The sequence below is a fragment of the Lynx canadensis genome, chromosome D4, assembly GCF_007474595.2.
Source record: "Lynx canadensis isolate LIC74 chromosome D4, mLynCan4.pri.v2, whole genome shotgun sequence".
In the NCBI taxonomy this organism is placed as follows: Eukaryota; Metazoa; Chordata; class Mammalia; order Carnivora; family Felidae; genus Lynx; species Lynx canadensis.
This window is the reverse complement of record NC_044315.2, coordinates 60,959,992-60,987,150: the sequence shown is the minus strand read 5'-3', so window position 1 is coordinate 60,987,150 and position 27,159 is coordinate 60,959,992. Positions and strand designations below refer to the sequence as shown.

General features: G+C 48.3%; 1 protein-coding gene across 1 annotated transcript in view; it reads left to right on the top strand.

Moving 5' to 3' along the window:
* The first annotated feature begins 13,061 nt into the window (after positions 1 to 13,061).
* The window catches only part of ANKS6 (ankyrin repeat and sterile alpha motif domain containing 6), a 46,934-nt gene continuing 32,836 nt past the window's right edge, over positions 13,062 to 27,159 (top strand). The window contains 12 exon segments of the mRNA XM_030293675.1: positions 13,062 to 13,089; positions 13,092 to 13,163; positions 13,166 to 13,415; positions 18,407 to 18,477; positions 18,480 to 18,585; positions 18,587 to 18,642; positions 18,645 to 18,832; positions 18,834 to 18,903; positions 21,799 to 21,843; positions 22,525 to 22,729; positions 23,710 to 23,816; positions 26,120 to 26,268. Of these exon segments, the coding sequence (XP_030149535.1) occupies positions 13,062 to 13,089; positions 13,092 to 13,163; positions 13,166 to 13,415; positions 18,407 to 18,477; positions 18,480 to 18,585; positions 18,587 to 18,642; positions 18,645 to 18,832; positions 18,834 to 18,903; positions 21,799 to 21,843; positions 22,525 to 22,729; positions 23,710 to 23,816; positions 26,120 to 26,268 (1,347 nt within the window).

Below are 27,159 nucleotides of genomic sequence, written 5' to 3'. Positions count from 1 at the left end.
GGCCAGCGCTCCGCTCGCCGGGAGCGGCGGCGCAGACCCGGACCCGGATCCCGGAACCGCGGCGCCGCGCCGCCCCGCCCCGCCCCCGGCCCGCCCCACCTGCGCACCGCCCCCTTTCAGCCCAGCCCGCGCGGTGGAGGGTGGCTGGTCTTCACTCTGTCCCCCCGTGGACAGGCCTAGACTCACACCACCTTCCTCGTTGGGCTGTAAGCATTAGGAAAAAGGTGACGGTCGTAAAACCCTCAGCTCAGCACCTAGCACTTCATAAGCGCTCAGTAAATGTTGGCTGAATGCACTCTGCAGGGTGCTACGAATTTTACTGCCCTTATCTCATCTGGCCCTTACGCAGTCCAGTCACAGGGGTAGTAGGATTATCAACTCCATTTGACAGATGATGGAACTAAGGCACAGTGATTCTGTGTCACTGAGGCCTGCAGGCCCAACCAAAGACATAATACTGTTTAGATTCGGTGAATAGCAAACTTTCCCCTGGTTCCCTGTTAGTCTACCTTTGTTTTATCCCTAACTTTACAAAGGCCTCCAAGAAACTGATCAAAGGAATGAACCCCCTCAGAGAAACACATGCATAGGCACCCATAATATGATCGCACACATCCCAGGTCATCTGTTCCTGTTAAATACCCCCTGACCTTGGCCAGAGGTTTCCTTTGAGGGGATTGAAGAAATGAAGGAGCCACTTGGGTGCTGAAAATATTTAACAGGGTCAAGACTAGAGTGAGTCTTGGCTCTCTCCAAGGCAAGAAATTATAGGTTGGGCCAAAAAGAATCAGCAATCAAAAATAAAAAATAATTTTGAAAATCAAAATGAAAGCAAAAAATCCACGATGAACAAAACATCAAAATTTTAAATAAAGCAGACAGAACCTGACCCTGTGTTTGCACAGCTCACCTCACAGGCCTCACTCACCCTAATCCCTGCCCTGATTTATGGCTAGATTTTGGTGGTGATTACATGGAGATATATACATATATATATATATATATCTATATATATATAATACATATGCAATATATATATGCAATATATATATGCAATATATATATGCAATATATACATATGCTATATATATATATATGTATATATATACATGCCTCAAAGTCATCTGGGCATGTGGGTGGCTCAGTCCTTTGAGCCTCTGACTCTTGATTTAGGCTTAGGTCATGATTCCAGAGGCGTGGGATGGAGCCCTGGGCTCCACACTAAGCGTGGCGTCTGCTTGAGGTTCTCTCTCTCTCCCTCCTCTGCCCCTCTCCCCAGCTCGTGCTCTCTCTAAAATAAAAAATTTATTACAAAAGTCATAAATATGCATTTGACTTATGAAAGTTCTATCTCAATTAAAAACATAAAAAATAAATAAAAAGAACTAAGAGGAATAAAAAATAGGAATACCCCTGGCCTCCAGTACAAATGCTGAAATGCAAGGCCTGTCTCCATGCCACTGAGGGAGAGGGCCTTCACCATTCCACACCTTTGTAATTTTTTTTTAATATTTATTTATTTTTGACAGAGAGAGAGAGAGAGAGAGAGAGAGAAACAGAGCATGAGCGGGGGAGGGGCAGAGAGAGAGGGAGACACAGGAATCTGAAGCAGGCTCCAGGCTCCGAGCTGTCAGCACAGAGCCCAACACGGGGCTTGAACTCAGATCGCGAGATCATGACCTGAGCCGAAGTTGGAGGCTCAACCGACTGAGCCACCCAGGCACTCCACCATCCCACACCTTTGTAACACATGCTGTTGTCCCAGCTTGAAATGCCCTTCCCCACCTGGCAAACTCCTATCTACATTTCAAGGCCCTGCCAAAAGCCACGTTTTCTGTGAAGCCTCCAGCAACTCCACAGCCTTTTAGACAAATGCGTTTCATGATTGCATCACCCTTTTGTTATTAGTCAGGGTTCCACCAGAGAAACAGAACCAGGAGGGGATATAGTAAGAGATTTATTGCAAGGAATTGGCTTACACAACTGCAGGGGCTGGTTAAGCAAGTCCCAAATCTGTAGGGCAGGCCATCAGGAGGGAAGGTTGAAACTCTCTGACATGAGCTGAAGCTGCAGTCCACAGGCAGAATTTCTTCTTTTGTAAGGCAACCTCAGTTCTGCTCTTAAGGCCTTTCAACTGATTGAATCAGGCCCACCTACATAATCTCCATTAGTTAAAGTCAACTGATTGTAGACGTTAATTATATTTACAAAATAATTTCATGGCAACTTCTAATTTAGTGTTTGAGTGAATAACTTGGGATTAAAACCCAACTAAGCTGACACATCAAATTGACCATCTCTATTAGTTTCCTAGGGCTGCCATAACAAAGTACCACAATCTGGGTGGCTGAAAACAACAGAAATGTATTCCCTCTCCATTCTGGAGGCTAGAAGCCCAAAATCAATTAGTCCCATTAGCAAGGCCATGCTTTCTCTGAACGCTCTAGGGAGAACCCATTCCATACATTTCTCTTAGTTTCTGGTGTTGCTTGAAATCCTTGGCATTGGTTGGCTGATCGATGCATTGCTTCAACCTCTGCCTCCATTGTCATTCTTCTGATGTGTGTCTGTCTCTGTCTCTTCTACTCTTCTTCTAAGGGCACCAGTCACATCGGATCTGGGCTCACTCTGATGACCTCATCTTGATTATGTCTGTCAGGACCAAATAAGGTCATATTCATAGGTACCAAGGATTAGGACTTCAACATATCTTGTTGAGGGACTCGATTCAATCTGTTAACACCCTCATACTTTATTACAATGCTTAGTACATTGGGTCGTGTTTAATTTACCCCTAGCCTTGTAACAAAAAGAATGTAAGGGACTTAGAGTATGAGCTGTGGTCACTTCATGATCGCAGAACTTGGCATAGAGTCAGACACACAGAAAGTGCTCAGTTAATGGCTGGCTTTGTATCTCACACTCACTTCTGTAGGCATCTCTTTGAACTTGCTGGGGAGGTGTCTAATGGAAGGTATAACCTGGTTAAGTGCAGGGAGGAGTTACTCCCATAATGTGACAAACACGAATTCTTCAGGCCTTGTTCCTGGAAGGGCCTCAGTGTCCTTGAAAACTCCTAATAGGGGAGTTTTCAAAAATCTGGCTCCCAGAAACCCTGGGAGACCACCCAGGAAAGGAAAAAGAGGCTGACTGAGGCTCCAGATCTCTTCCCTAAAACCAGAGCATTGACACTTTTATCTGCCGAATGCTTTGAGCTGCCTTCTGAGACTACAGCACCCTCCTCCCTAATTACCAGACGAACTGGTAACAACACCACAGAAAGTGTGTTGTCCAAGCCCACAGAAGGTCAGTGGCAGAACAGGAAATAAAATGGACTAAAAAGGTGTGGCAGAAACCTGTGGATGTCTGCCAATATGCATTCTCCTCTCCTTTCTGAACAATGGAACCCCTGAGTCGTTTGCTTGTTTCTCTGGGCCCATGGTCTTCCAAAATAAAGACTAGAATTCCCAGCCTCCTTTGCAGCCAGGCATGGCCATATGACTGAGAGTGTAGCCAATGGGCGATAAGTGGTATTGTCAGATGGCGCTTCTGAGTAATCTCCCTAAATGAAACTCCCTTACCCTTGCTTCTTCCTGCTCGCTGGATTGTGGCTATGAAGACCAGAGCTCAAGCAACCACCTCGAGTCATGTGGTAAAACCACTCAGAGTGGTTAAACAACATGGCAGAAGGAACCCTAACACTGTGAACACTGAACCAGTCCTGACAACTTCCTTCCAGGCTTTGCTTATGTGAGGGAGAAATCAACTTCTATATTGTTTATGCCACTGTTTCTATGTGTGTGTGTGTGTGTGTGTGTGTGTGTGTGTGTGTGTGTGTGTGTTTTGTCCTATGCAGCCAAATCTAATGCTGAGTGATAACAGAATTAATTGCACAAGAATTCCTCCCACATCTGGCTCTGATAGTGTGGTGGTTTTAAAACAAGGCTGCAAATTATTCAACACTCCCTTGCCTTGAATCAGGGCAGACTTGTAACTGCTTCAACTATTAGATTATGGTAGAAGTGAAGCTCCTTGACTTCACTGGCTAGGAGCGAGAAGCCAGCTGTGAAGCTTCCACCTTGTTCATAGGATCACTGTTCGTGCAGCTTGAGCTGCCAGGGAAGAAATCCCTATCTTGGTGTTGTCATGCTGGAGAAGCCCCAGGTGGACAATCTAGCCAACAGTGCCGGCTGCACCCAAACTTCCGCTGGCCCAGACAGCCCAGGCATAAGGCAGGTGAGTGAAGAAGCCATCTTGGAAGTGGTTCCAGGATGCTAACCATTCAGGTCACTTCATCTGTGGCCCCAGATGTCACAGAATGGAGAAGAGAGGTGCCCTTTTCAAATTCTTGACCCACAGAATCCAGGAGCACAAGATGGTTGTTGTTTCACACCATTAAGTTTGGGGATGGTTTGTTACTCGGCGATAGATAACTAGAACAAATGGATGGTTTTAGCCAAGTTTTTTAATTCAGGAAACATTTACTGAGCATCGACTATAGTGCCAGGCACCATGCTAGAGTCCAGGCACACTGTAACGATCAAGTGTCAAAGAGAAACAAAACTAGACACTACTTAAAGCGGTAATGACAGATTTTAAGCAGTAGCATGTTACCCCAATAAGGAAGAGGGCCCAGCATGAATGGATTCAACTTTGATTTGCACAGAATGACTGGGCATTTTAAATAGGGTCAGGGAAGTGAAAAATGACAAAGGAGTAATCAGCATAAATGCTGATAATGCCAGCTGTGTCTGTGGCTGGCAAATATCAAAGTTAGGATTCTATTCTCACACAGAGAGAGAGGCCCTATCCTTCCTGATTACATTGTAAAGGAATGGCTTTCAGTCCTTGAGAAAGACACTCTTGAATTGTAGGAGATACACATACATCTCACAGGGACAGAGAAAGGATTTATAACAGCAAGCCCTTCTTAGTAAGTTCTCTAAGAAAGGGTGGTCAGGGACTGACAGGTATCAGCTATGACAAATAGTAAATTCTTTGGACAGCCTTGAGTTTTCTGAGGCAGATACTTAAGCAGGGGGGTGCTAGGGTCATCTTGAGAGTGCAGCCTTGAGCTGTTAAAAACTCTGTTAATGTTTACATTTTTAATATGAAGGGAGGTAGATGTATAAAATTATCTGTCTTCAGTCCGTCACCTTCATAGGCCAAAGTTAAGGCTTGGTTGAGAAGTGGGCTCAGAGGAGCCTGGCTGGGGTTTGATCAAGGAGAAACTCTTTGCCACAAGGCATATTTTCAACATCATGGTGCTTAGAGTGCAATGGAATAGAGTGCAAATATTAAAAAGGTATCTTACGGGGTGCCTGGGTGGCTCAGTCGGTTAAGCGTCCAACTTTGGCTCAGGTCATGATCTCACAGTTCGTGGGTTTGAGCCCCATGCAAGGCTCTGTGCTGACAGCTCAGAGCCTGAAGCCTGCTTCGGAGTCTGTGTCTCCTCCTCTCTCTGCTCCTCCCATGTTCATGCTCTGTCTCTCTCTGTCTCTCAATAATGAATAGGCGTTAAGAAGAAAAAAATTAAAAATAAAAAAAAATTTTTAAAAAAGTATCTTACTAGAGTTGTGGTTAAGTGTTTTGAAGAATTACAGGGCACTAAAACCTGGTTTAGTTGAGGGTTTTAGGAAGGCTTCTCTGAGGAAGTAATGTTTACATGGATACCTGAATGGTAAAAGTGACATCAGAGATTTGAAACCATATTTTAGGTTAATGTGGAGCTCCCTCTGCTGGGAGGGAAATTTGGGGAAATGAATAGTTTTGTATCTCCCATAGAAGGACAGAGTGAGTAAGCTGTATTTTTTTTTTTTTTTTTAACATCTGGGAAGCTGGTCCAAAGTTTTTTTTATCAAATATTCTCTATTGTCAAGGGGACCACAACCAAAAAAAGTTAAGAGGCATAAATGTGGCCTGATTCTCTCATTTTAAAGATGGGGAGCCTGAGGCACAGAGTATGGAAAGAGCCTCAAACAAGTTGGTGTCTCCGATACAGGTAGAATTTAACCTTCCATCCTTGTTGACTCACAGCCTCCCTGGAGGAAAGGGGCCTTCCATGAACATCTCCCCCGGGACTCCAGGAGGGGGATGGGTTTGGAGTGAACCATGCCAAGCAGCTCCCACACAAGACAACCTGCTGAGGACACCAGACTGGTGGGAGGTGACTCCACCCACAGAACAGTCTGCTGGTTGGTACTAGAAGGCAGGTGTGAGAGAAAGGCCTGGAGCTGTGCCTTTTGGCCTCTGTCTGGATGTTCAACACAATTAAGATCTGCGGTCAGATTAGAAAACAGACACGGATTACAACTCATACTGTCTCAGATCAGTTTACCAGATTGGAATGCTTCCTGATACAGGCTCAGCTGCCGAGAAAAGAAGGATGGCTCTACAAAACATGGGTTCAAGCCCCAGATAATGGTAAGGGCTGTCATTTATTGAGCATTTATATGTGCCATGAACTACTAGACTTTATTTTTCATGTATCATCTCCTTCCACTCTCATGACAACATTGCAAGGTAGACAGATGAGGAAATTTAAGGCTCAGAGAGAGGCGAGGTGATTTATTCAGAGTCAAATGACATGACAGTGTAGAGCGACGGTCTGAGTCCAGGTGTCTTGATTCCTAATTCAGGATTTCCCACCACACAATTCACTGGCAGACTGCTGTGAGGCCAAAAGGCAGCTTAGTTTAATGCGTACGAGCACAACCTTGGAGCCCACTTGCCTGAGCTCACACCTCAGCCCCATCACAGACTGCTGGGTGGCCTTAGGCAAGTTACTTAACCTCTCTTGACTCAATTTGCTCATCTATAAAATGGTGATGATTATAATAGTACCTCCTAAGTGGGGTTTTTGGGAGGATCGAGTGATACAGTCCACACAGCCACCCCAGGCTCAAAGCAGGGTGGGAAGAGTTTCTGCAAGGGCAAATGGAAGGTGTCCAGCACCTTGCTACTCGAAGTGTGCTACTCAGACCAGCAGCATTGGTACCACCTGGGAGCTATCAGAAATACAACAGCCTGTTAGCAGAGATAAAGCACTAGGAATGGCCCCTGCCCAGAGTAAGCCCTTTACAAATGTTACTGATGATGCACCCATAGAGAGCAAATCCAGCTGGGACCTTAATTCTTTCTGCACCACTTCCCAAATTGAGTACCTTGTTCTTTCCTTGGGTTTGTTGTTTGTTGTTTGGGGAGCTTATTTGTTCTTTGACCACACCATTTCGTTTCATCAGCTGTTCAACCAACAAACAGATCTCTCTAGAAGGCACTTTCAATTTGTTGTATTAACTCCCTTCGTAGGGGTCATTACACCCCTTTGAGAGTTTAACTTGGTGTATGGTAGATGTGGAATTTCAAACATTAGTGGAAAAAAGATGGCTGACTCAGTCAATGACTGAGGCAACTTGATAGCCATTCGGAAAAAAATAAAGTTGAATCCCAAACTCACACCTTATTCCAAAATAAATGCCAAATGATGTAAAGATGTAAAAGTAAAAATTGATAATAAAAATCCAGCAATAAAAGTATTGGATGAAAGAGCCAAGAGACCATTATAGAAAAGATTTATAAAGTTGACCACATAAAATTTTTAATATTCAGTAAGGTCCAAAATAATATAAACTCAAAAGTCAAAAGACAAATCAGAAAGAGATATTTGCAGATGACATTTACCCGGTATGTGAATCAACAGGGAAATAAAAGAACAGAAATGAAAATGGCTGAAAGATTTGAATAGACCATTCCCCCAATAAAGAAATACAAATGATCTATAAACATATCAAAATGTGTTCAATTTCTCTATTTAAAATGCATGCAAATTAAACTTACTCTGAATTATTTCTTCACCTCTCAGATTAGCAAAGATTTAAAAGGTTATTAATTCCAGCATTGGCAAGGATGTGAATAAACAGGTACTATTATCCACTGTTGGTAAGAATGCAAACTGGCATAACCTTTTGGAAAGCAATTAGGCAACATTTATTAGAAATATTAATTCTCATATCCTTTTGATTCTGCAATGTCACATCAACAGAAATAGATTCACAAGTCCTCAAAAGATGTGCTAAGAAAAGGAAGCCTACTGCAATATCGTGTATAAAAGCAGAAAGTTGTTAATGACCTAAATGTCCACTAATAGGAGATTATAAAGTATTGTACATTCATACACTAACATACCACAGTATCATTAACAAAAGTGACACTAATTCTAGGTGTTTAACATACAAATGTGCTTAAGATGCATCATTAAGTCAAGAAAAGCAAGTTGTAGAGCTATATAGACAGTATAATCCTATTTTGGTAAAATTTGTTAACATACACAAAGAAAAAAACTCTTAAGAAAATATCCACCAAACTATTAACTATTATATTTATTTCTGGTGAGTGAGATTCTGTGGGCCTTTACTTTTCACTCAATTTATTCATGTTTTTCAACAAATACTTATTGATTACCTACCACCTACCTATCATTGATCTCAAAGGAACTCACATTCTATGTTTGCACAACACTGGAATTCTTTTCAACAAACATTATTATCATATTAGGGAAAACAGGTTAGACATTTAAAAGAGTACGTTTTATTTTTTTTAATGTTTATTTATTTGAGAGAGAGAGAGAGACAGAAAGAGAGGACAAGTGAGAATGGGGCACAGGCAGAGAGAGAAAGAGAGAATCCCAACCAGGCTCTGCACTGTCAGCGCAGAACCCGATGTGGGACTCAAACTCACAAACCGTGAGATCATGACCTGAGCCGAAGTTGGACACTTAACCAACTGAGCCACCCAGGCCCCAACAAGTACCCTCCAGAGATGATTTTACTTGCTGGCCCTCTTTACCTCCTTTCTAATCTACTGCACCAGTGTCTGGAATCCAATCCCCCTGCTCCCTCTTTCCACTCTGTGCCCTCTCTTTTCCTTCCACTACCAGGATATCCCCCAGTCTTTCTGCTCAACTTGGGGCCAAGCTCTCCCATGAAGCTGTCAGTGATACACCCAGACTGTGATACCTACCTCTGAACTGACAATGAAGCTCATAGACCACCCTCTCTGCAATCATGTGGGATCTCCTGGGAGCCAGGGGCTGGCCCTATCATCTATAACATGCCATCATACACATAATGCCGGGCACACAGAAGGCGCTCAATAATGCTGGCTGGATGAGGTCTGTGTTGGTGATGGAGCTATGCTGCTCAGATCACCCTTCCAGAGAACCTTGCTCTGATCCCTGGGAGGATGACTGTCGGGACCATAGCAGCAGGCTTGAACGTCTGGCTAACAGTTGGGTTTAGCACTAGAGGACAGAAGAAGGGTGAGGTCAGAGGATTTTATTCCTCAGGGGATTGCTCCCTACTAGGCTGGCCCTGTCCCTCTACCAATGGTCCTAACTCCTATCAACTAGATCTCTCCATTTTCTCTCTTGCAGAATTCCAGTGACTGCTCTCTCCCTTCCCCCTTCAGGCCTGGGGTGACAATGGCTCCCTGTTGTTACCAGCTCTGGAGTACTGCACCAGCTCTTGTGGCTCTTAGTAAACCCTGCCCAGAGTTCTATAATTAGCCCTTTAGTAAATGTTCCTCATTTCTTCAGCCAAGTGTGCCATCTGTCTCCTGCTGGACCCCTGACTGCTATAACCACTGTTCCACGCAAGATTTTTTTTTATAATAGCAGAACACTGGAAACAAGCTAATTGTGAATCATTAAAAACTGATTAAATAAATTATGGCACATCTGCTTAATGGTGTTACATGCTACCACTAAAAAGGATTCAGGAGATCTAGTCACCTGCATGAAAAGATGCCCAAGCATTTGTTAAAATTTTTAAAAGCAAGATTCGGAATAGCCTGCACTGTATGAACTCATTCATTCAAAATGTAAAATCTACATTTGTTAAGGCTGGGATTGCAGGTGAGGACACCCCTGCTCAAAACAAACCTAACAAAAGCATGAAGGGGGGCGGTGAGGATTTTCTGACCCCATCTCTTTCTATCACTCATCTCTGCTTTCCTGTGTGGTATCTTCACGCTTAGGCAGGTGGTCTTCAAGTGGTGGTGGAGAAAGTACCTGTTCGGCTCACAACATCTGGACATCCTGACAGCTGACCACCTCAGCACAGAGGGCCTTGTTCCCAACTGCTTTAGCAAAAAATCCTGGGCCAAAGCAATCAGGACAGACTTGGACTTATGCTAACCACTGAATCATACATACTGAGAGTGGAGAGGGAGGATCCCTAAGAAAAAGGGGGCATTTCTTCCCGGAGTAGGAGACACAGAGCAGGTGTAAGCAGCAGGGATCCGCTTAGAGGGAATATTTGTAATTGATATTTGTTATGTTTTTTGGCTTCCCAGTATCTAAACCCCCCTCCCTATTCTGGAGAGTCTCCTACCTTCTAGAGCACGTATACTGGAGCCTACCCCCTGCTATACATACTGAAAGTGCCAGAAAGGCACTTTCCCAGCCTCCCTTTTTGCCAGGCAAAACATGTGACCCAGGCTGAGCCATTAACATGCTCTCATCTCAGGCTTTGGCTCTCAAGCTGGTAATACAAAAAGGGGCCTGTGTCAGGGCCCCCGGGTGGCTCAGTTGGTTGAATGTCTGACTCGATTTTAGCTCAGGTCATGATCTCACGGTTTGTGGGATCGAGCCCCAAGCTGTCAGCACAGAGTGTGCCTGGGATTCTCTCTCTCTCAAAATAAATAAACAAACAACTTAAAAAAAAAAAAAAAGGCCTGTTTAGACTCTATCCTGGTATAGGGTGCAGCCATGAAATGATCTGGGGCATTGTTCTTGGTTGTCGGGCCTCTAAGATTGGTTTTCTGGCCCTTGTAGGATCTGTGACTACAAAAAGAACTTTGTATTAAACCCTCTTTCTACTTTCTATCTAGAGGTTCAATTTCTACAGTTTGCAATCAAGAAGGTTGATCAATGCCTACATGTACATATTGCATGTTTGTATATGTGTGAAATATCTTTGGAAAGATAAAAACAAATGTGAATATTGGTTACCTACCTATGGTAGGATCAGGACAGTGGGAGAAGAGGGAAAGGGGCTTTACTTTCATGTCCTCGTTGTACTGTTGGCATTTATTTTTTATCACGCATATTACTTTTATAATGAAACAACTAGTTAGTAAAAAGGTACCCGGATAAATAGGATAAGGAAAGGGTACAATTTTTCAGGATTTCCACAGAAACAAATGTCTTCACCAGACCTTCAAAAGGAAGTTATCCGCACCTCTGTTGTGAATGGGGCCAAATCTAGAAGCGAGTGAGAGTGTACCACCTCAGACACTGGGCCTAAGTGATTAGCTCTAGCCCTGTAACTCACCTGGTCACTTTCCATGCCTCCCCATTACTCACAGAATAAATCCCAGTCTCCATCCCGGCCCTGAAGCCCATGGCAATCTGAGTCCTGTGTACTTTGGAGATCTCTCCTCATCTTTACATCGTGCTTAGAAGACTTTCTTCCAGCCCTGCTGGCCCAGATCCTAAGGGTATTACCGTCTTCTCTGATCTTCCGATGCCATGACTTTTATTCCTTCTTCAGGCCCTCATCAAGTTTTGATCTGTGTTACAAGTCTATGTACATGAGACTTAGTCCTTAACACTCATGTACTGAGCACCTACTATACGCCTGGCCGGCTTCTAGGTTTTTGGACCACAGCGCACAGTCTATGCAAACCAATTACCCCATATCCGAATTTGATGTTATCACGATAAGCAGGCAGCAAAAGCAATTTGCAAACAGGACTGCCCTTGCTAGAACATTTTTCCCCTCTGCTTGCATCATACTCTCCCCAAATGTCAGCATGGTTCCATTTTTCAATTTCTTCAGGTCTGTGCAAGTGCCACATTCTCCTTGACACCTTCTCTACCCACCCTATTATAAAATAACATCCCATCCTCTATCCTATTTACTTGGATTTATGTTATGCTCTATTTATTGCTTTAGTAGCACTCATCACCAACAAACATACAAGTTACTTACTTGTGTATTTACAGCTTGTCTTTTTCCACTGTCAGCTCGAGAGGCAGGGATTTTATTTTGTTTCCCCCAGCTTCTCCAGTACCTAGAACAGTGCAGAGTTGGCACTCCATAAATGTTTGCTGAGAACAGGAAATTGGGCTGGGTGTCGGAAGAGCTGGTCCTAGCACAGCTCTCCTCCAGGACAGTCGTGTGGCCTTTAGCAACACTCAACCTCCTTTAAGCTTCTGTTGTGTCCTCTGTCAATTGGAGTGGTCATCTGAGGCCTCCCCGGTGGCTGACAGGATGCTGTGAGGACCACACGTGGGTCTCGAATTTCAGGGTGCACCAGAATCACCTGGAGGGCTTATTAAAATACAGGTGTCTGGACCCACACACAGAATTTCTGATCCGGTAGGTCTGGAGTGGGGTCAGGGAATTTGCGTTTGTGACAACGTCCCAGACGGTGCAGATTCAAGAATCACTGATGAAAACAGATGAGGGACAGGAGGCGCTGGTAGCCTTAACTCCTAGGTAAGGACCCCGCTCTCAAGGCCCCGCAGGGACGTTCCGCGCGGTGCAGCAAGCACAGAACGGATCCATCCGCCCCTCGCTCCAGCCAACAACTCTTCAGGAAGCGGCCGTGTAGCGCCAGGCGCTGGTGGAGTAGGGGGCGGCGGCGCGCCACAGGCCGGCCCCAAGCGGCGGCGGACCTAGACCCCGTGGTTCCGAGCTCGCACCAGGAGTGGTCTGCAGCAGCCGCTCCGACCTCCGCACGGGGCAGGAAGTCCCCCGAGCCTCCGGGAGAGGGCCGCCACTGGGCGCCCGCACGGGCAGGGGCGGGCCCCGGGAGTCGGGGCGCGGACGCCGCTCGGAGGTCCGGGAACTCGCCGTCCTTCCCCGGCGCGGCGAGGACGCGCGGCCGGGACCCCGGCGCGCGCCCGGCACACAGTAGGCGCGCGGCCCCGCCCCCCGGCGCGCGCCCGGCACACAGTAGGCGCGCGGCGGCGGGCGGAAGGGGGCGCTGGCGCGCGGTATCCGGGGGCGGAGCCGGCGCGGCCGGCCAGGCGGCCGGGCGCGGGCCTCGCGGCCGCGATGGGCGAGGGCGGGCTGCCCCCGGCCTTCAGCTGCTGCTGCGCGCCTGCGACCAGGGCGACACGGAGACGGCGCGGCGGCTGCTGGAGCCGGGGGCGGCGGAGCGGCGGAGCGCGGCGCGGAGCCCGAAGCGGGCGCAGAGCCGGCGGGGGCCGAGGCGGCCGGGCCCGGGGCGGCGACGGCGGCGGCCGGAGCGCCCGTGCCTGTGGACTGCTCAGACGAGGCGGGCAACACGGCGCTGCAGTTCGCCGCGGCCGGGGGCCACGAGCCGCTGGTGCGCTTCTTGTTGCGCCGCGGCGCCTCGGTCAACAGCCGCAACCACTACGGCTGGAGCGCGCTCATGCAGGCAGCCAGGTAAGGGGCCGGGGGGGCCTGGGGGTGGTGGCCCGCCGTCCCCGGGGCGAGGCGGGCCCAGGTGGCCGGCGCTGACCGGCGCCCCCCGCGGACGCCCCGGGAGGCAAAGAGTCAAGGACTCGTTCCAGAGAGCTGGAATGGTAAACTTTGAGCAACTTGGGATACTACAAGAAGTGGAAGTGCTCTTTAGTAATAAATCAGAATCTTAGAAAGAGTGGGGTCTTTTGAAACAGAATCTGAAGACCTCGTCGAGTGGAATCTTAGAGACACGCAATCTTAGATTCATTCCTTCTTTCAACATGGGTTTCCTACGAACTTACCCACCTAGCCTGGAAATGGACACTGCGGGAGCCAGGCAAAGTCCCACCAGGAGCAGCTCACGTCCCGGTGGACAGGCACACAAGAGATCGGGGCTTGTTGGGGAAAGTGCGGGGAGCTCTGGGGATGGCAGACCCAGTTTGGGGAAGTGGAGGAAGGTTTTGGTAAGAATGATGTATATATTCATGTCAAGACTCCATAAAATTAACCAGGACAGAAGACGTGGGAATGGGGTGATTGGCTCACGCAAAGGTTTAGAAGCAAGTGTGAACATAAGGCATTGTTAGGACCGCTAGACTGATGTCAGTAGGAGGAGGGGGCTAGACGTAGTGGGAGATGAATCCTTCCCTGGAGAGAAAGGGGCAGATGCCATGTGGCAGGGGCTGAGAAAGATGAGCTATCCTAAGGGCACTGGGGATTGATAGAAGGTTCTAGCAGAGTGAGTGACAGAATCAGATTGATGTTTTGGAAAGATCACTTTCACTGCAGTGTGAGGACAGATTGGAGGGGATGGGCTGGCTAGCGTCAGAAAGCCTCGTTAGCAAGGATTGCAGCAGTCCAGGGAGAGGTGATGGTAGCCTGGACCAGAGCAGAGACACAGTGGGAAAGCAAAGAGATGTTTGAGATGTACCCAGGAAGCAGGGTGAACAGGTGAACAGGACTGAAACCCTAGTAGGAAGGACCTCAGATGTACAGTAAAGCCACTCACCTCTGTTGGCCATCTACTTGGGTCCCACCCAGCCGTTAGTTTGGTCTCTGGTGGACATTCTTGTGTCAGAAATGATTACATCCATGTTTTTTTCCTGCTCTGAAAATGATAGCCTTTATTGAGCACTTTTTGTGTCAAGCACCCTGTAAAGTGCTTTAAATGAAGTAACTCATTTGGTCCATACAAACCTTAGGAAGTATAGGTAGTGTCACCCCCTTTTACAGATGAGGAATTGAAGCTCAGAGTTAAGTAACTTGCCCAAGGTCACACCGCTAGTAAGTGGCAGAGTCACATTCACACCCCAGGCAGGTGGCTCCAGAGCCTGTTGCTCCCCAGCCTCTGCTCTCGGCCACAAATCCTGTGACTGTTTCCTCCTGGTGTTGACCACAGGAAGCTACTCCGCCAAACTGGCCAATGCTAAAGAGACAGGTTGCGTGGTGTCTACTTTGACCCTAACTTCACCCTTGGCCTCTTTGCTTACTGTCCTTCATTTCTCTAGCCTGCCGGTGTGGCAGAGCTGGCCCTCTGCTTCATGCTTTGGGTGGTGGGAGTTGTGTGCCAGTTCTTTAAACACAGGATGTTAATTGCCGACAATTAATTGGCAGTACACAGCAGCTGTTCAGAAAGCCCCAAGCTATCCCTATCCTCAGTAATTACTTATTAGAAACTTAGCATCCACAAAATATCTCAGCCTTCCTTGAGTTCTTTTATGTTTTCAGCCTAATTGAATGACTGCTTGGGCTACCCATGGATTCAGAAAGCATTCCAAATGTCAGCATTTCTGTCCAAATTCATCGCTTTTCTTTCTCTCTAAAAATTTGTTATATCAGAAGAGCTGGGATTTGGGATTTTAGGGTCTAGGTTCAAGTTTTGATTCTGTCAGTTTCAAATTGAGAGGCCCTGAATTTGCTGCTTTCCATTCAAATCTTCAGTTTCCTCACCTATGAAATGGGGCATTATCAGTTTATTTCAGGGTTTATTAAGATCAAGTGAAGGGCACCTGGGTGGCTCAGTTGGTTAGCATCTGACTCTTGATTTTGGCTCAGGTCCTGATCTCCTGGTTAATGAGATTGAGCCTGCATGGGCTCCGTGCTGAGTGCGTGGAGCCTGCTTGGGATTCTCTCTCTCCTCTCTGTGCCTCTCCCCCAGTCATGCACCCCCTCTCTTCTCTTAAAGTAATAAATATAAACAAAAATCCAATGAGAGGAAAGGGGCGCTTGGGTGCTCAGTTAAGCGCCCAACTTCAGCTCAGGTCTAATCTTGCAATTGGTGAGTTTGAGCCCTGTGTCAGACTCTGTGCTGACAGCTCAGAGCCTGGAGCCCGCTTTAGATTGTGTCTCCCTCTCTCTCTCTGCTGCTCACACCCTGTCTCTCTTCTCCCTCTCAAAAATAAACATTAAAAGAATGTCCAAAATCCAGTTAGAGGTGTGCTTGGGTGGCTCAGTCAGTGGTTGTCGGGTGCTTGATTTCAGCATCAGTCATGATCCCAGGGTCATGGATTGAGCCCCGTGTCGGTTCCTTGCTGAGTGTGGAGCCTGGCTTGAGATATTCTCTCTCTCTCTCTCTCGCTCTCTCTCTCTCCCTTGCTCATGCTCTCTTTTCTCTTTCTTTAAATAAAAAAGATCAAATGAGACCAAAATGTGACAATACTTTTTAATCTGATGTTAGGAATTATACCAGATTTTATTTTACACTTGATAACTAAATAGCATGATATTAAAAAATTCTCTGCCTCAGTGCAGGATACACCAGTTCTTTAGTTACTCCCATTGTCTGCCTCCGGACCATCCTCTATCTACTTAGTTATGCCAGTGTTCATTTAGTCACTCATTCATTTGCCAGCAGTTACTGAGCCCCACTGTGGGTCAGCCAAGAGTCCTGTCCTTGGGGAACACACAGTCCGACAGGAAGACACAATTGTAGAAGGCTCAGGTGCATAGATGAAGGGCACCTGGACTAGTGTGGAGGGTCTGGGAGCTGCTCAGAGGTGAGGTCTGAATTGAGTCCCGCAGCAGGATGAAGGGTGTGCTCAGGAGATACGGACAGGGGAGGGCTCTGGTCAGAGAGGCGGCATGGCAGAGGTGTGGGAGGAATATAATCAGTGAGTGCAGGCGTTGGGGGCCGGGGGGGTGCTGGCATGGGGGTTGAGTGGAAATGAAGCGGACAAAGTCAGCAGGTCTTCCTCAGACATTGGGAAGCTGGGAAGTGGCCATGAAGTTTAGGTTTGGGCAACACCATCACAGAGGGATGGGCAGGAAGGAACAGGACTGGAGGAGGAAGATAGGTTGGGGTTGCAGCTTTCTGCATTTGAGTTTATGTCCATTGATTTGCTCCCTCTCTGCTCTTGGAGAAGAGGAGGGACAGGCCCAATTCACCAAGGTCTCCTTCCAGAGGCTGAGCTGACTCAGTGCCGTTAAGGTTCATGTCCCCCAAGGTATTTGTAAGTCCAGATCAGAGTTTGGCCTTGGCTTTGCCTCCACAGGAGGAAAGGGAGGCCCTGGGTTTATAGGAGGTTTTAAAACCACACACACACCACCCACACACACACACACACACACCACACACAAACCTCACTTCGGGAAAGGAGGGGAATGCAATGAGAGATTCAAAACACTGCCTCACAGATGTAGACATTATTCAGGCATTATGGTTTGAACCGCCCGGGCCCCTCTCTTGTCATTCTTTCCCGGTAGTTAGGGCTCCTTCCAACTCTGACACACACTGCTATGAGCCTAGTGTGCCAACCAAATCCTACAAACAGGTCTTTCCTGCCCCCTGGCGGCAAAAGAAGGAAGAGATTTTGCTGGGAAGAGGCATCTGTTTTCGTCTTCCTGGTATGGAGTTGGAGGTCGCTTGTTTATATCTCCCTGGCCAGCTCAAGATTCAGGGAGAAAGGTTTGGCCCAGGCCCATTTCTTAGCACTGGCAGCGGACACTCCTGGCAGCAGGTGGCAGCAGGCCTCTGGTAAGAGGAGGCTGAGCCCCTCTCTGCTGACCACAGCCATGCCACACCTCTTGGCTATGGGGTGCACTGGCTCATCTTGAAGGACCTCTGTGTGCGCGTTTGGGGATGGGTAGACATGAGTCAGATGTGAGCTCTGCCCACGGGAGTCAGCACAGGCAGAGATAGATTACAAGACTATAGAAGCAGAATAAAATGAACTCTGAGATGTGGGATGCAGTATAGTGTAGGGGAAAGAGTGAGTACATCGGGATTCGGACAGACCTGGGTTCTGACCTGACACCACCTCTTACCAGCTGCTATGATCTCGGTACTTTGTGTAACATGTAAGGTTAAAACGATTATTATATCTAACATTCATGAGGTTACTTCCTTTGGCCAAACTCTGTTATAAGTGCTATATATATATATATATATATATATATATATATATATATCATATATATGTATAGTAACTCATTTATTTTTTTTTTTTTAATTTTTTTTTCAACGTTTTTTATTTATTTTTGGGACAGAGAGAGACAGAGCATGAATGGGGGAGGGGCAGAGAGAGAGGGAGGACACAGAATCGGAAACAGGCTCCAGGCTCTGGAGCCATCAGCCCCAGACCCTGACGCGGGGCTCGAACTCACGGACCGCGAGATCGTGACCCTGGCTGAAGTCGGACGCTTAACCGACGCGCCACCCAGGGGCCCCTATAGTAACTCATTTAATTCTCAACAGCTCTTGAAGTAGATACAATTACATCCTTATATTACAGATAAGGCAATGAGTCACGAAGAAGCTAAAGTTCTTTTTCAAGATCACACAGCTAGTGATTGGATCCAGAGCTGGATTCGAACCTAGACAGGGCAGTTGCTCACCTTTGTGCTGGTGGATACCGAAGACCCTTTTATAATAAATAACTGCTATGATTTTAATAATAATGACAAATGAGGATCACATAAGCTGTTTCCTTATCAATGTTCCATGTTAGTGTCACTAATTCTCCATCTTCCTGGAGATTTGGGCACGTGAGCGTGGCACACCTCCTTTTGGATCATGGAGCTGATATCAATGCCCAGAACCGTCTAGGGGCAGCGTGCTCACTGTGGCCCTCTCGGGTGGCCACCTGGGTGTGGTGAAGCTGCTTCTGGAAGCTGGTGCCTTTGTGGACCATCACAGCTCCTCAGGCGAGCAGGTCAGGGGACAGCAGGGATGAGCTGTTGGACATCACAGCCCTGATGGCTGCCATCCAGCATGGCATGAGGCTGTGGTGCGTCTGCTGATGGAGTGGGGCGCGGACCCCAACCACGTGGCCCGAACCGTGGGCTGGAGCCCACTGATGCTGTCAGCACTCACTGGGAGGCTCGGCATGGCTCAGCAGCTGGTGGAGAAGGGGGCCAACCCTGACTACCTCAGCGTGTTAGAGAAGACCGCCTTCGAGGTTTGCACTTGACTGCAAGCACAGGGACCTTGCAGACTACCTGGACCCACTGACCACTGTCAGGCCCAAGACAGGTCAGTCTGTGCCACCACCAATTTCCTTCCCTTCCTTGCCATGGCTTCACAGAGGACCCTAAATTGTGTTTGAATGACAAAAGCTGAGGACTGCCCAACCAGAGGGCTGTGTGCAAATCAGAAGTTTAGCCTACCGAAACAATGGGTCTTAAGATGTGCTGTGCATAAGAATCAGTTGGGAGTACCTATTACTTGTAGGTTTCTAGCCCACCCTCCAGAGAATTATTTGGTATCTCTGGAAAGAGCCTGGAAACCCCCATGGCAAGGCCCCTCCTTTCTAACCAGATGATTCCGATGCAGGATGTTCTGGGATCTTTCTAGGACAGGGTTCAGCAGACTTTTCCTGTAAAGGACCAGATAGAACAATATTTTAGACTATGGGCCCAGTCTCTGTCAGAGCCACTCATTCCGCTAGAGTGAAAGCAGCCAGACATTATATGTAATGAGTGGGTAGGCTGTGTTTCAGTAAAACCCATAATTACCCAAACAGGCTGCAGAGCAGATTTGGCCCAGGACCCTGCCAAACTGTGTGCCCTCTGCCTTGAGGACCTCGGCCTCTGTAGGGAGACAGGCGAGAAATGGGAAATAAACCTACTGGAAATAATAACTTACGTAATAGGCAGGTGGTAGGTAACCCGCGCGGGGAGAAAGCGGGCAGGGCTGAGGTTTGGGGTCTGTGGGGGTGATGAAGGCTGCCGTGTGGTTGGGCAGCCTCCTTGAGCATGTAAGACCGTAGCCGACATGGAAGCTGAGGGAGTGCTCCCGGCCGGCTCTCAGGGAAAGAGCCTCCACGGTAGGACGGCAGCAAGGGAGAGGCTGTGTTAGCAATGATAGATTATTATGTAAGTAACTGTTTATTCCAAGCTCTTTTTGTGAGGTGCTAGGAAGTTCACCTTGAAGACCCCCAGCTCTCTCCCTCGCATTAGCTGCAGGATAGGGTACCATCGAGGCTATAACGGTCATTGTGATACACCCCACCGTGGTGGTTCCTTGGGCTGGGAAGGGTCCCCAGAACTGTGGTGCTATTGATGCCAACACCGGCATCTGGAATGAGGAAAGGGCCAGCCCAGGGTCACTTGGCATCAATGGCACAACTGCCCGGGCCTCCTGGGGTCAGGCTAGAGGGTCAGTCCTTCTTTTGTACCAGATGGTTGCTTAGCAACCAGCACTAACGTCAGGTGACATACTATTTTTTGTCAAAGGGTCTTGGTATGAGAAGGCCCCTCCCATAGCAAATTAGACTCTTAGACACTTAAAGGAATGTGACCTATTTAAAACTAAGATGCAAAATCTTTTTTTTTTTTTAAGTAGCTCTTCCTGCCCAACGTGGGGCCCAATGCAAGTCTTGAACTCACAACCCTGAGATTAAGACCTGAGGTGAGATCAAGAGTCCGATGCTTAACCGACTGAGCCACCCTGGCTCAGAATCATTTCTTAATAGTATTGCCCAGGCAAAATTAGACATTTGGTTCCATGGCCCTGTCTGTCCTCTATAAGAACTCTGGAGTTAAGTACCACGCATTCTGGGGTGGGTGCTAATCACCGGTGAAGGCAACAAAAATTGCTCTTTGAATGAGGCCTAAGGCTTTCTGAAGCATTCTCCCATCTATATTATTGATCCCTGCAACCACCACACGGTCCCCATATTAGCATGTTATCCCCTGTTGTTGATGAGACCAATCACCCTGGAAACGTACTCAAATTCTGATACGCCAACTCCAGACTCGGTGGTCCCTGAACTGTGCTGCAGCTTCTTCCCAGCTGCCCGAGGGGCTGACCTGAACCAGAGATTTAGCCCAGAGTCACAGGTCCCCCTCACAGCCACTCCATCCCTAGAGTCAGAGATTGCAGTTAAGTCCTGCCTTCGGGACTGGTCATGATGATGTCTACTTTCTGACAGTAGCACAGTACTCACCAGCTTGGAGGAAGGTGGCAGATGAGCAGATGAAGGAGGGGCAAGCGTTGGTGGGTGCAGCAAGGCCCAGGTTTGGGGGTAGGCGTGGGCTTCTGGACCAGCTGAGGAGCTGGGCTGCAGGGACCAGCACGGAAACCTCAGGTGGGCAGTGGTCTGCAGAGAGCCATGTCTGCAAGTCTGGGGCAGAGTGACTCTCAGAATCCTTCAGATTCCTTATTTGAGAAGGAAAACAAAAATTAACCTTGGCTTTTCTGGTGGCCGTCTCGATGACCTCCCTCTGGGCTTAGCTGCTGTCTCAGACCCTCTGTTTTGGAATTATCTCATGGTTGTACATTTAGTTTTCAGTAGAAAAGAACCACTTTCTTTTAAAAATTTTTCATAGGAATCCAGATTTTTCCAAGACTATACTTTCCATTACATCTAAGAGAGGCTATCCCAGAGTTTGGAATGCCCCAAAATGATTGCTTCGTGAGTGTGGGATCAGGAAATGTTCTGCTTATTCATGTTTTTTGGCCAGATGACTGCCCAAGATCTATCTCTGGAGCATTTACAGACACTCTGTGATGATAACTCTTCCAGAAGGGCTACTGGATTCGTCCGCTACACCTGTCTTTTATCTGATTGCTTTTGGAAAGTAGATCATTTTTATTTTTTTTAAATTTTTTTTTCCAACGTTTTTATTTATTTTGGGGACAGAGAGAGACAGAGCATGAACGGGGGAGGGGCAGAGAGAGAGGGAGACACAGAATCGGAAACAGGCTCCAGGCTCTGAGCCATCAGCCCAGAGCCTGACGCGGGGCTCGAACTCAAGGACCGCGAGATCGTGACCTGGCTGAAGTCGGACGCCCAACCGACTGCGCCACCCAGGCGCCCCTGAAAGTAGATCATTTTTAAATGCTAGGCTGTATTGTTATGTGCTTGTGACTTCTCTGTTCTACTAAACCTTTCCTGGTTAACTTTTAAAATCCTTATTTACCTAGATGAGGAGAAAAGGCGGCCTGATATTTTCCACGCGTTGAAAATGGGTAAGTGCTTTTGAAAATCTTTTTAGAGATTTATGAAGATAGAGACACATTCTCCCAATCTAGTATTTGTAGTCCTTTTTAAGGCCACCCAGAGTGTTTGCGAAAGAAAACGGGCATTTTATTGTTTCCTGACTGTAGTTTCACACAGGGAGGGTTCAGCCCCTGGAAGCTGATAGTTATTATGGTGCTTATACACAGGTTCCAGACCATCCTCCAGGCCCCCCACCCCTCTGGCCAAACCCTGTGGCTATGCTCTGGCTTTTCCCTACTTCTGAGGTTCCTCACTGCCTACCTACTCTCTACTTTCTTTGTGATGAAGGGCTAGTTAGCCTAAGATCTCCTCTCCTGATATAGACCCCCACCTCTAGGAACCCCTCCCTGATTCTCAACCCCCACGCTGATCTGAGCTCCCTGTATTTGCATTGCCTTTCATGTTTCCTTCATCTGTTCTCTTAAGATCTCAATAACACTTCTCTCTTTCAGTAAAGCTGTTTGTGTGCATCCCTCCAAGATTGGGGGATTTGAGAGTGGAGGCTACCTCCTTCTCATCTTTGTAGCCCATGTGACGCCCAGCAGCCCAGTGCAGGGGCAGGTAGAGCATATGTTTGTTAATAACCCACTGGATAAGTAATCCAGCAGTGCCAGGCCCACTGAGCACCAGGCTCCTGCTTCTGTTTGCAGGAAACTTCCAGCTGGTCAAAGAGATCGCAGACGAAGACCCTAACTATGTGAACCTGGTCAATGGAGATGGGGCAACCCCGCTGATGCTGGCGGCTGTCACGGGGCAGCTGCCTCTGGTGCAGCTGCTGGTGGAGAGGCGCGCTGACATCGACAAGCAAGACAGCGTGCATGGCTGGACAGCCCTCATGCAGGCCACCTACCATGGGTCAGTGCCGACTCTACTCCTTCAGCGCGAGGCTAAGGGAATGCCCTGGTCTGAGCTAGGGTCCTTGGTGGGGTTTTCTGGTCCCGAGAAGCTGCAGATAAACTCTAAAGCTGTGAAGACCTGGAGGCACACACACAAAATTAAAGAAGTGCAGGGGCCTTCTGTTCTGCATCCCTACCTTCTGTGTCCTGATTCCTATTACCTCAGCACAGAATTCACCAGGGGCCATAAAAGCCATGCAGCAGGAACATTTTCTGCAGGAAGATGAGTTTCTGTGGGTTGATTTCAGTTGAACAGTTTGTTTGGAGTGTTCCCATTGATGTCCTTAAGTTACCCCTATTGGAAATGGAACATCAGCCATTCGTACCATTGGCTCCTGGGCAACCAGTGCTGAGACTTGTCCTGACCCCTCCTTTCGAATAGGCACCGGCATTGACTGGTGCTTCTGAGTCCCTTCTCAGTCTGTCCTCCTGGAGGCCACCCCTTTCGGATAGGTTGACCCAGGGGCTGGGAGCTGCAGACGGTCTTACAGCCACTAAGTGGTCTGATTCCAAATTACAGGCCTTTTCCTTTTCCTTGCCCTGTTTTAGGTGATCACAGCAATTTCCTGTGTCATCCTGAAGCAGTTTTTCTTCTTATTTGGTGAGCCTCGGACAACTGCATCAGACACCTCAGCCTCTGTGAGGCTTCTGCAGCGCAGGGGTCCCGATTTGGGGCAGCAGGAATTGGGACCTGCGTGGTCATGGTGGCCATGTCGTTTTTCTTTTGCTTGTGGATGGAGCACATCAGCCTTGGTTTCCATCACATTCAGCGCTGACTCCTCACGGAGTAGGGACAGGGAGTGTGAGACAGTTTGCAGCCTTTCACATCCTTCTTTCAGGCTCAGAGATGGGCGCTAATATCGTCAGCTTCTTGCCCAGGAGCAAAACCAGGCTTTTGTTTTCAGTGTGTCTAACCTTGGCTTTTTCTTTCCTCCCTAGGAATAAGGAAGTTGTCAAATACCTGCTAAACCAAGGAGCTGATGTCACTCTTCGTGCAAAAAACGGGTACACGGCCTTTGACCTAGTGATGCTGCTGAGTGACCCTGGTGGGTTGTTTCAGGAAAAGGGTCGAAGACCCTCATGGCCTTTCTCTGGCGGGGAATCAGGATAATCACCTTTGTGTCCAGCCCTTGCTTACTCATGAGGGAGGTCACTCTCAAGCCCCGAGGGCTCACCACATGTCCTCAGGCGAGTTCCTTCCCTCCTCGGCAAAGACTGGGCTGGCACCAGGTAGTCTCCTAGGCTTCTCCAGTGCCAGCCTTCCAGGAGTCTCCCAGGAGGGAAGGCCAGCGAGACATGAGTCTGCCTTGGCAGTCCATGCAAGTCCTAGAATGGTATCTGTGCTTTGTGACCAGAAACCCTGCCCCAGGAAGAAACAGAAAGGCCCCTTTGACAAGCAGAATCAAAGATGGAGTAGTGACCTCCTCTGTTCAGTCGTGTAGGTGGAGGCTGCTGGGTCAAGGGCACCGTGCCGGGGGTGTCACCATCCCTCATCCCACCTCTCTCGGGCCCTGCTGGCATCTGCTGCTCCCCTCGGACCCTCCCCCACTGTGACAGGCCCTCCTCTGGGACCTGACGCATCCAATTAGGTGGCCCAAGGGTCAGAGTCTGTCTGTCCATCCATCCTCTCTTCTGTTGCCCTGGAGTTTCAGCCCAGGGAAAGAGAGAGGCTAGTAGGCCCTTCTAACCCACAGGCTTTGAACCCTGAGCCAAATCCCAGCCTGCTGGCCGTGGGAGAGGACTTGACCTCCACAGACCCAAGTGGACATAGCCCTGCTGCCCCTCTCGGCTATGGGGTGCCCTGCCAGAGAGCCCTCCCTCTTCCCCAGCATTGCCCCCTCGCCCTGCCTGCTGCCGGCCCCGCATATCTCAGACGCACACTCGGCTCCATTTCATCCTCGCAGTGTGCATGAGGGGAAGCAGAGCTGCGTATCCCCTTGTGGAGGGGAGGTGACTGAGGCCAGGGGAAATGGCTTATCCCCAGCCAGTGAGGTGAGGTCCTCCAGTCAAGTCCAGTGAGCTCACTCCACCTCGTTGGAGGCCCTCCTGACATGCGTAGATTTTATGTCGTTAAAACCCATTTCCTGGGGGCGCCTGGGTGGCTCAGTCAGTTAAGCCGCCGACTTCAGCTCAGGTCATGATTTCGCGGTCCGTGAGGGCTGTGAGTTCGAGCCCCGCGTCGGGCTCTGTGCTGACAGCTCAGAGCCTGGAGCCTGTTTCAGATTCTGTGTCTCCCTCTCTCTGACCCTGCCCTGTTCATGCTCTGTCTCTCTCTGTCTCAAAAATAAATAAATGTTAAAAAAAATTAAAAACAACAAAACAAACAAAAAAACCCATCTCCTGGATCGCGCACACTTTTCTCAAACAAACTCGTGTCTCACTGTGTCTCTTCTCCCTCTTCCCTTCCCGACCACTTCCCTCTCCCTTGCCCCATAAGAGTCTCTCCCTCGTCAATTTTTTTTCCTAGTGGGTTTTTTAAATGAAGTTTTTGCCTGAATTTTTTTAAGAGACACGTGCTTATTATTGGACACTTGGAAAAGAAAAAAAAAAAAACAGTCATCAAGAGAAAAGCACTGTTAATAGTTTGTAATATTTTCTTCTCAACCGCTGTTGTTTTGGTAACCCAGTTAGTAACTGCAAATGATACCTAACCTTTCTTAAGCACTTCCCTTATGCCAGAAATTCCCTCGCATCCTCCAGACACCTTTATGCACCAGCATCCTGTCACCCCTTTTACAGAGACACAGAGAAGTTCCCTAATTTACCTGCCGTTGCACAGCCAGGGAGGGGCAGAAGCAGAATTTAACCCCCTAACGTCTGGCTGCAGAACCTATACTTACTTTATTTATCTGTTTATTTATTTAAAATTTTTTTTGTTATAAATGTTTATTTTTTATTTTTGAGAGAGACTGAGCGCAAGCGGGGGATGGGTAGAGAGTGAGGGAGACACAGAAGCTGAAACAGACTCCAGACTCTGAGCTGTCAGCACAGAGCCTGATGCAGATCTCAAACCCACAGACTGCGAGATCATGACCTGAGCCGAAGTTGGATGCTTTGACCGACTAAGCCACCCAGGTGCCCCAAGCTTGTACTTTTAAAACACACTTACCCCACTGTCTTTCTGTGGGGAGAGGGCTCCTGGTTTTTCCTTCTGGTCAAGTGGATTAAGCCCTGCTGGCCTGTTTGCCACCTTTCGAAGACCAGACGGTGAAGCCGGTGCCTTGATTCCGGAGTAACATAGACTCGATCTGCAGGGCTGAGTTCTAAGGCTGACAGGGGTCTTGTTGAGCCCTCTCTCCTGGCCCAGCAGACGTATTTGCAGGTAAAGCGCTGCCTTTTGTGTCCATAGACACGGAACTTGTTCGACTGCTGGCATCTGTCTGCATGCAGGTGAATAAAGACAAAGGCCGGCCCAGCCACCCACCACCTCTGCCCCACTCGAAGGTCCGACAGCCTTGGAGTGTCCCAGTGCTGCCCGATGACAAAGGCGGGCTCAAGGTTTGCCTTTTCCTGTCCTAAAGGGCTTTAAAGAGAGCCAAGTTGACGGTGTGGGGGATGCCTGCCGCTTCCTGTTAATGCAGGGCTGGTTTAGGGTGAGGGTGATCAAGCAGGGACGGGAAACAAGCTGTGGGTGAGCAATAAGGAACAGTGGGGATCAGGGAAAACTGGTGTGATCCTATCACATGCAGTGACTACTTTGTAAGAATGTGGGTTCATCTTGTCAGATTGTCCCATTTTTTTCAGGAAATGCTAGGACGCTAGATATGGAAACCCAATTTATAGATGTCGGGAACTGGAGAATTTTGCATGATGTAGTACTGGGCTGGCCGAACCAAATGCCTCTCCTCCAGGCTGTCTGTCTGCGGCCTCTGCTTCAGCATGTGGGATATTGCTGATTGCGCCATTCTGGGGTCTCCCTGCAGCCCACAGGCCTCCAGCTGGGGCTTTCTGGAAATACCAAAAAAACCTCCAGTTGCTCATTTCTAACTGCGAGCCTCCAGCTGCTCATTTCTTTGAATTTCTCGTCCTCCCCATCCTGCTCTACTTGGTTGAAGTCACACTTACCTTTTCTCTATCCTGTCTGGGACTCTAGCACCTCCTCAAATCTGCAGACTCAGCTCCTGTTCTTAGCTCACTCACTAGAGCCCCGTGCTTTCCTCTCAGTGTTGTTTGTATAGGTCCCTTCAGCCCTGTGCTCGCTGCCATCTCCCTAACCCAGGCCCTCGCAGCCTCCCTTCCTGCTGTGTCGTAACCCCCAAGCTGTCACAGGGTTAGGGACACCCTGGGGGGCAGCATTGGTCCTCTCTGTAGGTGGAGAGGCATCAGCTGCCAGAACAGATGGCCCAGGCCTTGGTGTGGACAACACCTCTTACGCTGTCACTGGAAAGG